The following is a 15,679-nucleotide window of genomic DNA, read 5'->3' as shown; positions in this document are numbered from 1 at the left end:
TTCTGTTTAGTTTAGTTTCAGATGATGAAACAAAGTGTGTGTACAAGTTAGTGTTAAAGTTACAGAAAGGTACGGTTGGGATTGTCATGAAAACGAACTGTTTTCATGACAATCACTATAACAATAAATACAAAATATAAAAAAAAAAATATGTTGTCTCCTTAACGGAGCAGCTTACTTATTTAGTTTATTATCACAGAAACAATGCTACTAGTTTGGTTTTAAATGGCATAAAATATAATTTAATCCCTTTAAAACTATTGTTCCCCCAGACATTTGCATTTTAAAAGGACATAAGACATTCATTTAAATAGGTGTGCTAATGTTTTGTTTTTTTAATTCCTTGTTCATACGTTCTTCACTGGGTGATAGAAGTAATAGAAATGCCTGAGTTTCCTGTCTCATATTTTCCTTTCTCCTTTCTTTGCTGCAGAATGCAGAAGTGTCTGTGTTCGAGGTGAACATCAGGTTTGTTGGAGGTCTGCTGTCTGCCTACTACCTGTCTGGGAAAGAGGTAAGACGTGCACTGGTTTCTCATGCTGCCTCTGTAATTTGTGACTGGATTTAGCAGATCTTTCAAAAGATGCGATGAAGTGTGTGGCTCCTTTGGTTTCTTTGGATAAATCATTGACAGAAAAGCCTGACTGATGATAAAATATTTCACCCTTCATACCCGAATGAACTGAGATTTTGAGTCACGAGAGAGATTCTCCTGTACAGTCGATGAATGACTTTAATGTCAAACACTTGTAGATAACATCAGTCGAGTACTACCATGAGATCTTCACCTACAGTGCTGAGCTGGTGTATGAATTGTGTGGTAAATTGTCATTATATCATTAAATATATCATTCAGTCGCATAATGAATGGCGAAGCTGCTCAGCAGACTCCTTGGATGCTTAAAAACCTGAAAAACATTAGGAAAATGTCTCCAAATTTCTTTGGATGAGGCCATTTGATGGAGTTTTATGATTTATTCAGGGTTCAGCCTGTCTGGATTTAAGTGTTCTCCAACTCTTTATAAGTACGGAAGAAGAAATCAAACTATTACAAAATATTTGTACTGTTTATCCTATTCTCTGTTCAAACCATCCATCCTTCCGTCCATCCACTTACGGATTTAAGGCTTGACCATTTTTTGAAATATCTGCCATAAATTCCCACTTCACATTTGTATTTCCAGTGCAAATTAAAGATTTTGAACCTAAAAATGTGACCTGGCAGCTTGTGTAATGGGTCTTTTAGTGCTCCTTTCTATGTAGACTCACACAAACACATTCATATAGTCAGAAGCTTATCCTCATGGTCCATGAAGCAGACGTTTGAGGCTAAGTGATTTTGTATTAGCATGGAGAAACAGTGCATTTTGAAATCACCCTGAGAGCAAAAATCATTTCCAAGTTCAGTGAACGTTTTACTCTACTGACACCCAGGAAGACCGCGAGAACATTACTTCTTGTGTAACAAATGATGTAAGGCTTGTAGCATAAACCGGGCTGTAATAACACCAATAAAAACATCATTTGTCATTAAAAGAGCGCTCACTAAAACTGCATAATGATGCAATGAGAAAAAGGAAGTGTAGCTTTACTACACAACAGCTGAACAATGTGGGTCTGCGCATTACTTTATGGCTTAGCAGTCTTCTGACATTTTATGTCCATCTGTTAACACACTGCAACAACAGAACATAAAGGACAAATTCAAATGTCTCAGTATTGAAATTTAGTATAATGAAGGTAGTTTTCTTTAGTTTAATGTCTTCAAATTTCACTTTGGTTGAGGCCATGTGGTGATTTATTGAGGGTTCATACTGTCTGGATTTCTGTTCTCCAAGTCTTCTCTATTTAATCCATCCATCCATCCATCCATCCATCCATCCATCCATCCGTTCATGTTTTATTTGTTGCATAGTTGGATCAAATACTCATGAGGATGAAGCAGAGGATTTCACCAACCGAAAGGCAGTCTGATAATAACCTAAAGTGTGAACAGTAAACTGGAAATCTACTTGAATTATTTTGGACTTTAGTTCCTTCGTTTTCAGGAAAATCCCTGAAAAAGGAGTCGTGGCTGTACTTATCCAGGAAATGAAAATTTAATGTATTGATTAACCAGGAACCTTTTAAGATATTAAAATGCGATGTACTTCTTCTAAAAACAAACGACTCAAAAATGTTTCTTTCGATTCAGAGTCGTTCCCTAGATGAGATTCATTCATATCAGGTCAGTCATGGTTTTCATCTGGACCCTGAGCGGCCCCCGTCCTTCAGCTGCAGGTAAGGGACCCCTGGAGGATGGTGGAGGTAGATAAATGGCTGATGGGTAGCCTTGGAGGGCGGAGGGGTTTTGATTGAGAAGATGACGAATTGCTGCTGGATTTTCTGGCACTGAATGAAAGTCGACATGGGGGCTGAAGGACTGCTGGGTTCTGCTGCGGGGGGTAAAAGGACATCAGTGTCGGCTGATTTCAGTAAAAGATTGGTTGGAGATGTTAAAGGAATGAAATTAGCTCCCACTGGTGAAATTCTGAAAAACACTCAATCAAACTTAAAGCCACTACTGAAGATCATTACAGCCACGACTCGGGGAAGACGGATAAAATAAAAACTACTAAGTCATGATATAAATAAGACTGTTTAGCTAAAAAATCAACAGCTTGTGTTGATTGACAATAATTGACTAATCATGTACTGTTAACTACTCAGGCCTTTCTTATTATTAGCCTGCTTTATCCATTCCAGACGTGTGCTTGGAATCTGTCAGTGATTTTTCACAAATTAATTTACTGTTGATTTGACACTACGGCACTTCAGCAGTTTAAGCTTTACTGAAACCAGATAAGCAGTTGGAACATATCAGTATGTTAAACTGATCTTGGAAGCTCCAGTTGTTCAGAAATGGCTCTGATGGACCTTCCCAACTCTTGTAAATGTTAAGTTCTCCTTGGCCCTGTCCCAATACCCACACTACACCCTACGCCCCTCTATGAAGGGTGTACTTTGTACAAGTGCATGTAGGGGTTGAAGTGCGCAGGTTACAAGCGTGCAAAATTGGAGAATTGGGACAGTAGAGGTTACGTCATCGACTTGCACCTCTGCACCGTAACTGCAACATCAAAAAGGGCAGGAACCGGCGCTGTTTCCACAGTCTTGCTGCTAAAAAAAACTATTTAAAACTGCAACAAGCAATTGTTTTGAGGAGAAGAAAGTGCAGGAAGCGAAGGCGGCTTATACACCGGACTCTCGCCGCGCCAGTGTTTGTTTGAAAGGTAACTTCAGTGTTCTGACCTACTGACTGCCCAGACTCACTCTGAACCCAGTGGTTTCTTACAATGTTGAGCCTGGAAAACCAGTAAAAAAATATATTTGTCGGCTTGCTGTCTAAATTTTATGCAGTTCTTATTATTCAGATTTGATGGCTGGTTTACGTTGACGGTTGTGATTGGTTTTTGCTCAGAACGTCATCTGCAGCAGTGAATTGTGGGTAATATACTTAGGCAAAGTCCGCTTAGATGTGGGCTTCGCCGAAGGGCAGATGGGGGGCACAAAGGTGGCGGGGCTAAGGACCACTCTGGAGAATTGGGACACACTACACACTCGAACCCATCGACAGGAACGCGCAATTCAGGGACACAAGGGTGGAAGTGCGGGTATTGGGACAGGGCCCTTCTTAGATGTTTACGGGTTTACTTGAATTTTTCTATTCTTCTACACACTCAGTCCTGTCAGTGATGTCTAACTAGATATTAATAGGCCTCGGCCTACAGTTCAAACACATCAATGAAATGCAGCAATTATTGACATTTGTTCCCGTAATGGCTGGATGTAAATTTCTCAACAGAACTGTATTTTAATAACAGTTAATCTGTTCTGGGGCATTGTGTCTCTGCCTATTCTAAGTGCTTATGATGAGCCAACCTGACTGTTTGAGAAGCTGTTTTAACCCAAGATGTCCACCGAGAAAAGAGACAAACTGACTGGGGTGTAGAGAAATAAGTCTGTGACCTTAGACAATATGTAGCCTTTTGAGATTGTCTGCATGTTGTTCAGAATTTAATTGTATTCATTAGAGATGGGAGCTCGACAATGGGAGGGAGAAATAAAAGTATCGACATTCAAATTCTGTTTTATTACATCCTGCAAATTATACTAATCAAACATCAGTGGATCAGCAGGTCTGTGCTTTGTGATTATCCAGAGTGGGGACTTGAGTAATTGAATTATGAAAGGTTTAAAAGGATGGGGCGTGGCGATCTGTGCCACCTGGTGGCGCTGTGGCGTTTGTTTTAGTGGTTTTAAAAGGTTTGCTGCTGAAATCATATTTTTATTTTTAATTTAAACTGTTGGCAGTTCAGTTTACAATTTTATCTGTTGAACTGTCTGTTTTCAGGTTTTAGAAATGATTAAATGGACAAGAAGTTGAGGTGCAGCCTAATGATCTCTTGACATTTAGTTTTTCACCAGATTTGTGATTTGATCCCAAAACAGTTTTATTTTCCCATTTTAAATGGACCATGATGGTTTTGATCTTGTACATCAGCTTTTTGTGGGATTGTCATCCCAATACTAAATTTAAACACATTTTAACACATCCCAGTTGCACTACTGTTTAAAAGTGCAAATAAGCTTGAGTACAACCAGAAAATAATGCAAATCTAGTTCACACTAGTGTTGGCAATCTCTTTTCCTTTTTGTGAAAATGTTCAAGTAAATATTCTGCTAGTTAGGCCAAATATATTGTCTGTCTAATTTAATTTCAAAGCCCTCCTCTACATTGTTTTAACCACATTGTTTCTTCATAAATTACTGAAGTTTTTTTTGCCTAAAATGATCCATTGTGTTTTTAATAGTATGACCCTTCCTGTGTCACACTGTGTAGAACCATTTTTGTTCTAATTCCAGCTGCTTTGGGTCATGTGGACTAAGTTTCCGCCAGTTCAGTAAATCTAGAGACGGATGCTCTTGTTGATTCTGCTTTCAGAAAAAGTTCAAGCTCAGTCAGATTGCTTTCAGGTCTCGCCACAGATTCTCATTTGAATTTAAATCTGGACTTTGACTGGACCATTCTAACACATTGCCATAATCTAATCTGAGCCATTCCTTTTTAGCTCTAACTGTATATTTAAGGTCTGTCCTGCTTGAAGGTGCACCTCAACCTAACTTCTTTCCTTTTCTCTTAGGACTTCCCTTACACCGTATTTAGGTCCATTCTTCTTCCCACGACCAGCTTCCCCATCCCTGCTGAATAACCATTTATATTATGTATTTATATTGTGATTAAAATGCAAATAGGTGGACCTGCTTTACAGGTCCTTAAGGCAACTGGCTGCACTGGATTTTATTTTTGGGTTGCAGAGTAAAGGGTGCTGAATCCAAATTCATGCACCACCTGTGCAGAACTTTATTTGTAAAAAGTTAATGTGTCCTTTTCCTTCCACTTTCCAATATAAACTACTTTGTGTTATTCTATCACATAAACTCATGTTGAAATACATTAAGATTTGTTGGTTAAATGTGATAAAATGTAAAAATGTTCAAGGTTATTAACCTTGATGTTGGATTCAGTTGATCCAGACTCTAACTTTCTCTGTTTGAAAGTAAGAATCATTTCAGCAACTTAGATTATCTTACACCATGGCAACAGCCTGAGCTGCAGGCTAGATGTTAGGAGGAAGAAATTACTTCTCTGTAGCAGGATGTTGAATGGGGAGACAAGCGAACTGCGGGAACAGGTATTGAATGAGACTCACTCAGTCTAACTCCCCGTTGGTTGTAGTCTGGCTCAGAATCAAAAAGACAAAAAAACAGCCCTGTCCCTTTGATGAAAATTTGATCAGTAAGAGTACAGCTGGTACTGCTGTATGCACCCTACTGGCAGGCTTTCAACGTCCCTCCCTGCGTCCGACCAGATCCCAGCATGGATCCTCATCCTGTGGAAAAAAAGGACAGAAATGAACAATGGTAGGGAGCAGGTAAAGTATGTATGGGATGAGGAACTAACTAAAAGGCTTCCAGTCATTCTGCTAATCAAGGCTAAGTGCTTCAAGGCAGCAAGGACAGTGAAAGGACAGACTGCAGTGAGAATAAAAGGTAGTAAGCTGGAGTGGGACAGAAAAGGAAGTGGTGCATGAAGGAAGAGATTGTATAGGAAAATGAGGGGAGACACCTGAAAGAAGTGTTGATGGATGGGGGCAATAAATTGATGGGAAGAATGAGTGGGGGACAAACCTGCAGAAAAAGAAAACTGAAGCATATGCATAAAAATTTGACCCAGATGATTTTACCAACAGAAAGGTTACACAGCAGGCTGAAAAAAATCTGGATTTGTTTTTCAGGTCCAGAGAAACCTTCCTTCCTTTCTTCCTTCCTTGCTAACTTCCTTGCCTCCATGCTTCCCTCCTTCCTTCCTTCCTCACTTGCACTCTTCCTTCCTTGTTTCCTTGCCTCCTTTCTCCCTTTCTTCCTTCCTTCTCTGCCTGTTTTTTTGTTCTTTGTGTCCTTCCTGTCTCCCTTCCTTCCTTGTGTTGTTCTGTCTCTTGATATGTCCTTCTTTCCTTCCTTCCTGTCTTTGGTTTTTCCAGCTTGCATTTTTAAAGTTTAAGTACTGTAAATACTGTATCTGCCATACATTCACAGTGAACTTTTATATTTTACATAAAGATGATAAAAATGGGCCTAAAGGACTGTGAGCTCTGCAGTTTTGAAAATGGAAACAGACACAATGTTTACAGGACAATTGTGCAGAAATCCAGCAAAAGGGAAAATATCAGATATTTGAATTGCACCCTATATTATTTGAGTTGAAAATCTGCTTTAATACAACAACATTATTCACTATAGGGCATTTGTATTCCTTTCAAACCCTTTATTCCACAATGATTAAAATGTACAGAAATGATTATGCTTGTCGGTAAAGAAAGCTAATCCACATCTTAGTCATATCTGATGCAGTAATCTGTTGAATGCAGGAATGAGTGTTTTTTCTCATCCCTTAGATCAAATCTGATTAAAGCAAAACTATCATCGCCGTTAAACCCAAATAAAGCCCTGATTCTCACATGACCTCATTTAAAAGCAAAGACATCCTGTGAAAAGTCAATTGAAGCTGGTTGGAGCATTACCTCTTATCACTCAGTGGTTTCTCAAACATTTCCCATAAACAGATGTACATATCTACAGCGCCATGAAAACGTATTCATGTAATTTCATCTAAGTTCACTCAACAAATATAGCCTTTTAAGAAAGCCATTGTTTAAAGAAAGATGCCGTATGCGTGGTGGAAAACTGCACATTACCTTGAAAACACACCCCTCACCCTAACCCTGTACACACCATCCCTGCTGTTTAAGAAAAAAAGAAAAAGGTGGTGGCAGCATAATGCTGTGGGGATGCTACTCCTCAGCAGAAATGGGGAAGATAGCCAGAATTGAGAGGAAAATGGATGGCGCTTATTACAGGGCAACCCTGGGAGAAAACAAGTTAAAAGACTTGAGATCTGGATGGAGCTTCAGTTTTCATTACATTGATGTTTAACATAGAGCCAGAGCTAAAATGCAATGGCTTAGATCAAAGCAATCAGGGGTTAGAATGGTCCAGTCAAAGTCCTAACATAATATCAAGTTCATAATCTGTGACTTTCAAACTTAAAAATTAACATTCAGACCCTCTCCATTATAAATCCTTAATCTCCCCTTATTACTTTCTCTTTTGAACAATTTTTTGATCCAGCCTATTAAACTGACTCACCTTTACTGTTCACAACAATTAAAGCTGAGCGGTCGTCTTCTTTAATAGATTATTCAGTTTATTATTATAACTGACTTCTTTTCTTTAAAGTAATATCAATAAACCCTTTAGATAGTAAGGACCCAGATACAGGGGTTGGACAATGAAACTGAAACACCTGGTTTTAGACCACAATAATTTATTAGTATGGTGTAGGGCCTCCTTTTGCGGCCAATACAGCGTCAATTCGTCTTGGGAATGACATATACAAGTCCTGCACAGTGGTCAGAGGGATTTTAAGCCATTCTTCTTGCAGGATAGTGGCCAGGTCACTACGTGATACTGGTGGAGGAAAACGTTTCCTGACTCGCTCCTCCAAAACACCCCAAAGTGGCTCAATAATATTTAAATCTGGTGACTGTGCAGGCCATGGGAGATGTTCAACTTCACTTTCATGTTCATCAAACCAATCTTTCACCAGTCTTGCTGTGTGTATTGGTGCATTGTCATCCTGATACACGGCACCGCCTTCAGGATACAATGTTTGAACCATTGGATGCACATGGTCCTCCAGAATGGTTCGGTAGTCCTTGGCAGTGACGCGACCATCTAGCACAAGTATTGGGCCAAGGGAATGCCATGATATGGCAGCCCAAACCATCACTGATCCACCACCATGCTTCACTCTGGGCATGCAACAGTCTGGTTGGTACGCTTCTTTGGGGCTTCTCCACACCGTAACTCTCCCGGATGTGGGGAAAACAGTAAAGGTGGACTCATCAGAGAACAATACATGTTTCACATTGTCCACAGCCCAAGATTTGCGCTCCTTCCACCATTGAAACCAACGTTTGGCATTGGCATGAGTGACCAAAGGTTTGGCTATAGCAGCCCAGCCGTGTATATTGACCCTGTGGAGCTCCCGACGGACAGTTCTGGTGGAAACAGGAGAGTTGAGGTGCACATTTAATTCTGCCGTGATTTGGGCAGCCGTGGTTTTATGTTTTTTGGATACAATCCGGGTTAGCACCCGAACATCCCTTTCAGACAGCTTCCTCTTGCGTCCACAGTTAATCCTGTTGGATGTGGTTCGACCTTCTTGGTGGTATGCTGACATTACCCTTGATAACGTGGCTCTTGATACATCACAAAGACTTGCTGTCTTGGTCACAGATGCGCCAGCAAGACGTGCACCAACAATTTGTCCTCTTTTGAACTCTGGTATGTCACCCATAATGTTGTGTGCATTTCAATATTTTAAGCAAAACTGTGCTCTTACCCTGGTAATTGAACCTTCACACTCTGCTCTTACTGGTGCAATGTGCAATCAATGAAGACTGGTTACCAGGCTGGTCCAATTTAGCCATGAAACCTCCCACACTAAAATGACAGGTGTTTCAGTTTCATTGTCCAACCCCTCTATTTACATGATTTCTTCTTTCGAAGGACCTGAGCTGGTAGCTTCAGAAATTAGCTGAAAGTAGGTTTTTCTTGCCAGACCTTGAGTCATTTCCTGAAAGCTTCTATTTGTGATTGATCAGATTATCTCAACAAGCTGGGCAGTCTGGCTCAGAATAGCACAGCATGCTGTTGCCAATCCATGCTCTACTTTATTAGACTGCATTAAGGTAACTTTTCCAGAGTATGCTCACAAATCTCAGCAACACTCTGCAGTCAGGGAAGCTTTTTCACGTTTCATATCCAGCCTTTAGGACCCAATCATAGCATTACTGATTACCATTACTGGTTCAAATAGGCTGTAAGTGGACCACCGTCTTTGAAGCTTTCAGAACCAATTCTGGATCCAGTCTGGTCTGTAAATTGGAGGCGATTAAAGGATAACATGAAGAGCATCTTTGCTGTTATTTGTTTTACAGATGGTTGTGAAAACAGACTTCCCAGGACTTTGCTTCATTACTGAAAAAACTAACTTACATGTCAACATCAGTGTCTATTTCCTTTTTATGCTGTAAATGTTTATTCAGTTCAACTGGATGTGGAACTGTTGTTAGATATCTCTAATTTAAACAGAATTATGTTAAAATGACTACATTGCAGTATTATCTGCACAATCACAGGACATATCAGGAGTGCTTATAGTGCTTTTATTGCAATATTTGCCATGTGTTCCTAATTAATGTTTTTAGCTGGGTGGATGGACTCTCTGCTCTGTATGGCTACACCCAGTTTAGATTATAGAAGCTAAGATACTGAAGCTCATGAAAAGAGATGGAAACATGACAGAAAATGTGAGAGCAGTGAGGAAAATGTTGAATAATTGCAATACTCAAAACATTTTGCAGTTGCATGTGCAGCCATAATGGAAACCGAAACTCAACAACTGATGTCAGCTTATGTTAAAATAGAGGTTCACATCAGAACAATAACCCTAAACATAAATCCTGGAGTAAAATGAAAGGATCTATACCAAGGGTGCCCAAGTGCAGTCATCGAGCGCTACTAACCAACAACTTTTAGATGCATCCCTTTTTAAACACACCTAAATGAATGGCTGAATTCCCTCATCAGCATTCAGTCATTCATCCCTGCAGAGGTCTGGCAATGAGCCACTCATTTGATTCAGGTGTGTTGGAGCAGGGATGCATCTAAAAGTTGCAGGATAGTAGCTCTCCAGGAATGAACTTGGGCACCCTTGGTTTAAATCAAACAGGCTCATGTGCTAAAATGGACTAAGGGGTCTGAATACAAATTAAAAAAATCCAGGTCATATTTTATTTTAAAGAATTCAGGAAACTATGTGGATTTTCTCTTCCATTTCACAATTATGCACCACTTTGTGTTGGTTTATCACATAAATTCCAAAAAATAAATAAATAAAAACTTTGTGGTTGCAATTTCAGATGGCAAAAACAAGTTCAATGGGGTTGAATACTTTTGCAAGGTACTATAAGAGAAAAATCCCAAGAAGCATGGTTTGACAAACTCTCACAGGAGTAAACCGTTACAGAAGCAAGTCGGGAAGCAGCAGGCAGTCCAAATGTTAACAATGTATGTGTTCTGGAGCCTGACAGCTGGTCAGTGGTGAAAATGGATTTTTCTCCTTGAATTCACATTAGTGATGGTTTTATTAATATTTCTACACAAAATAACTACAAATGATAGTGATTCTGTCAGCAACAGCGCCACTCCGAAGATTACATCATTGTTACGCAGGATAATATTAGCCTTCGCGCTAACAGCAACAACAGGACTCACTGAAGTTCTCTCTGTCACAGAAATATCTTCAATATTAAAGAAAACTGAGAAATAAAACTGCTGCGAAGTAAAGGCAACAGCAAAACAATTTACTAGTTATTTTCTAAACATAAATACTAGAATTGCAGGTCGTCTGTTGGCTGAAAGTGTTAATTTTCAACTGTAATGTTAAAGTTTGACTCAAAAATAAAATATTCAATTTAAGCTGCAGGCTGATGAGTCATAAATAGTCAATATTAAATATTAGTCTTACAAATGGCTCTAATCAGAAATCAAGTTTATCCCCCAACCAAGACATTTAACTATGAAATATGTTCATTAAACTACATATATGCATAAAGTTATGTCTTTCCTGTCAGACTAGCTTTGGTTTTTTGTCTTAATTGTGTAATTTTGGGTCTACACAGACCATAAAAAGCCACTGTGTCTCTGGTCCACTGTGATAACTGTCTAGGTAGTTAAACAAAAGCTAAAATCTAACCACAATTCAACAACAATGAAACTATTATTACCAATTATATCCCAGTAACACGTTTTCTGAGTTGTACATAGCTCTATTTAAACACATCAAATTTTAATTAAAATAGGCTAAAACAAAGGAACACATTTTCCAACAACATGAGGGACACCCAGAGACAGTGATGGAAAAGTTAAATTACAGCTCTGAGAGTGCCAAGAATGAGGAATGTTGTCCAGCTGTTCAGATAATGGAAAATACAACTTAAAGGGTAAAATAAATTGCCGATAAGTCTCTGGCTGGCATAAAAAATTATTTTATGTTGATGAGAGCAAAAAAAATGACAATGATAATGGCAAAGAACCGAGTGAGATGGGAAGCTGCAGGATGGTAACGTGCTGTCTTTTTTTATCTTGGTTTTATTTCACATTATCACTTATCTTTCACATCGAAGAGCTATGATTAAACACGAGACGTGACAGATACCTCACAGTGCATTGGCTGACCTGTTTGCAGTGTTTATACCTGCAGGAAGGGTCACATATATCATAAACACGCACGCATGCACAAAACAAACATGGCCGAGGGAGATTGAGTGAAAAGACGATGACCTCGGATTTAGAAGTTTATTGTTTTTGCAGGTTGAGTAAGGTGCTTCAACATACATGTTTGATGAATGTTTGGATCTGCTTTGCTACAAGTTCATCCAGATGTGTTCCTGTTACTTAAACCTGACCTGAAAGCAGGCAGCAAATACTTAAATCATGTATAATTGTCATAAAACTAAGCAGAGGCATTGATGTGACATATAACCTTCAGCCGTAAAAATAAAACCTGGTTATCATGGTTTTGCTTCTCGTTGATCCTTTTTAATTCAGTTTGGTTTATTAAAAATGTTGCTGTCTGCATCTTTATGTTTTATTTAAAAAATGTTCTGCTGCATTTTCCCCCCAGGATTAGAAAAGGTACTCTCAGTTGGTCTGTATGTTAATCTTAATTCAGACACAGCCAGTGAAATGTGTGGATTTTTGATCTGCAACACAGCTGGATAGATCTTATCCCAGCAGCTAAAATGTAGCGGAAATATAAAAAAAGGTTCCTCTGTAACAAACTGATTTCAATAACTCACTTTTATCCTGCAGATGAACAATAGGTGAAATGTTCCTTTCAAAGAAAAGTCCCCAAATGTTCGTCTCTAAGCTTAAGATTTCATCACAATGTCTCCTGCTATTTAGTGCAACAATAATAAAGCTTCCTCAGGGTTTTGTTTCTATGTTAAATTAACATATTCAGTATGAAAAGTATTTTTTTGCCACCACATAATTTATAGTGGAAACTCTTGTAAGTCGATTTTATGTTTGATTATTGATTTTATTTTGTACAACAGACAAAGCTTTTCAAATGTAAGATTGTGCTGCTATTAAACAGAACCTTCTTGGTTTTAAGGCTATTAACTGGGTCCTTTTTTAACATTTTCATTGTATTAGCTGCTAAAAACTGACGGGGGTTAAAAAACAAAAGATTAACAGTTAAACGAGGAGGATTTAACACAATTTAATTTCTAAATGGCCTCAATGTTTGAGGTTTTTCTACATCTTAAGTCTCCTTTATTACTAGCCTTTGTGTTTTAGTGGTTTTCAATGACTGATTTTTTTTCATTTTTGGGTAATCAATTAGACACCACCGTTATTATTGCAGGATCAGTTTATTCATCTGGTATATTCGTCCCTTTTTGTAACAAAATCAACCCCCCCACCACCACCACCCACATACACACACACACACACACACACACACACTGAGCTTCGTAAAGTTAAGACTTTGAATCAGTTGCTCACAGGCTGGGACTGGTTGTCTTACACAGAACCACCCACGGTGTAATCCCATCACTGACCTCATGCTGTATAGGTCATCTTGACAACCTGCACTATTGATCAGTGACATATGAGACGCGAGTGATGCAATGTGTTCGCCAGAGCCAGCGGACAGCTTCTACCTGCTGTCCTCAAGAAATCCATTTCACTCGGTGAGAAAATTGGCTTTGCTTGAGGAACACAAGGAGGAAAAACAGCCACGCAAAACCTTTCTCCTCATGGCCTTCTCTGCTTTTTCCTCCTGCTGCGTTCAAGCAAAGCCCCTTACGTATCTGCTTAGATTCACACTCACACACACTCACACATTCAAGTATAGGTTATTTACCAACCGTGGAAAATGAAATTTTCTGGATATCTATCTTAATCCCTTTTTAGACTGGTCTAATCTGTTTTGAGGAAATCGAGCAGGGCTACAAATGGAAAAAGGCTGTTTGAGGACACAGAGAAGTAAGCCGAAGTGTCTAAAAAATGTAATGCACTGCTTTGTGTTCGTTTCATAAGCTTTTGAAACCCCTGCACAGAATTGTTATCCATATTTTTTATCGGTTTCTTATTGAGGAAGTTGGAAGATGAGTTTGGTTCTTGGCTTATCAGAGATACACCAGTATGTACAGGTCCTTCTCAAAATATTAGCATATTGTGATAAAGTTAATTATTTTCCATAATGTCATGATGCAAATTTAACATTCATATATTTTAGATTCATTGCACACTAACTGAAATATTTCAGGTTTTTTATTGTCTTAATACGGATGATTTTGGCATACAGCTCATGAAAACCCAAAATTCCTATCTCACAAAATTAGCATATTTCATCCGACCAATAAAAGAAAAGTGTTTTTCATACAAAAAACGTCAACCTTCAAATAATCATGTACAGTTATGCACTCAATACTTGGTCGGGAATCCTTTTGCAGAAATGACTGCTTCAATGCGGCATGGCATGGAGGCAATCAGCCTGTGGCACTGCTGAGGTCTTATGGAGGCCCAGGATGCTTCGATAGCGGCCTTTAGCTCATCCAGAGTGTTGGGTCTTGAGTCTCTCAACGTTCTCTTCACAATATCCCACAGATTCTCTATGGGGTTCAGGTCAGGAGAGTTGGCAGGCCAATTGAGCACAGTGATACCATGGTCAGCAAACCATTTACCAGTGGTTTTGGCACTGTGAGCAGGTGCCAGGTCGTGCTGAAAAATGAAATCTTCATCTCCATAAAGCTTTTCAGCAGATGGAAGCATGAAGTGCTCCAAAATCTCCTGATAGCTAGCTGCATTGACCCTGCCCTTGATAAAACACAGTGGACCAACACCAGCAGCTGACACGGCACCCCAGACCATCACTGACTGTGGGTATTTGACACTGGACTTCTGGCATTTTGGCATTTCCTTCTCCCCAGTCTTCCTCCAGACTCTGACACCTTGATTTCCGAATGACATGCAGAATTTGCTTTCATCCGAAAAAAGTACTTTGGACCACTGAGCAACAGTCCAGTGCTGCTTCTCTGTAGCCCAGGTCAGGCGCTTCTGCTTCTGTTTCTGGTTCAAAAGTGGCTTGACCTGGGGAATGCGGCACCTGTAGCCCATTTCCTGCACACGCCTGTGCACGGTGGCTCTGGATGTTTCTACTCCAGACTCAGTCCACTGCTTCCGCAGGTCCCCCAAGGTCTGGAATCGGCCCTTCTCCACAATCTTCCTCAGGGTCCGGTCACCTCTTCTCGTTGTGCAGCGTTTTCTGCCACACTTTTTCCTTCCCACAGACTTCCCACTGAGGTGCCTTGATACAGCACTCTGGGAACGGCCTATTTGTTCAGAAATTTCTTTCTGTGTCTTACCCTCTTGCTTGAGGGTGTCAATAGTGGCCTTCTGGACAGCAGTCAGGTCGGCAGTCTTACCCATGATTGGGGTTTTGAGTGATGAACCAGGCTGGGAGTTTTAAAGGCCTCAGGAATCTTTTACAGGTGTTTAGAGTTAACTCATTGATTCAGATGATTAGGTTCATAGCTCGTTTAGAGACCCTTTTAATGATATGCTAATTTTGTGAGATAGGAATTTTGGGTTTTCATGAGCTGTATGCCAACATCATCCGTATTAAGACAATAAAAGACCTGAAATATTTCAGTTAGTGTGCAATGAATCTAAAATATATGAATGTTAAATTTTCATCATGACATTATGGAAAATAATGAACTTTATCACAATATGCTAATATTTTGAGAAGGACCTGTATATCATCTAGAATTGATCATACAAATAGTTGCAGAACTTGTCTTCTACAGTCTTACGCCAATGAATGGGTTCTTACACAAATGTAAACACTGTGCTAAAAATCTGAGAGTTTGAAGGGATTTCAGTTTATTCACAGCAATTAGAAATACCTTTTTATGCACCTATTGACATTCATTTGTAT

At 39.4% G+C, this 15,679-nt stretch overlaps 1 protein-coding gene across 4 annotated transcripts in view; it reads left to right on the top strand.

The window, feature by feature from the left end:
• Positions 1 to 15,679, top strand: part of man1a1 (mannosidase, alpha, class 1A, member 1) — a 173,519-nt gene that overhangs the window by 89,014 nt on the left and 68,826 nt on the right. For all 4 annotated transcript variants that reach the window (XM_047387708.1, XM_047387706.1, XM_047387705.1 and 1 more), the window contains one exon: positions 434 to 514. In XM_047387708.1, the coding sequence (XP_047243664.1) occupies positions 434 to 514 (81 nt within the window). The remainder of the gene's footprint in view (positions 1 to 433; positions 515 to 15,679) is intronic.

This window comes from Girardinichthys multiradiatus, chromosome 15 (assembly GCF_021462225.1).
Source record: "Girardinichthys multiradiatus isolate DD_20200921_A chromosome 15, DD_fGirMul_XY1, whole genome shotgun sequence".
Taxonomy (NCBI): domain Eukaryota; kingdom Metazoa; phylum Chordata; class Actinopteri; order Cyprinodontiformes; family Goodeidae; genus Girardinichthys; species Girardinichthys multiradiatus.
Note: the sequence above shows the minus strand (reverse complement) of the source record. Positions and strands in the feature narration are given on the sequence as shown.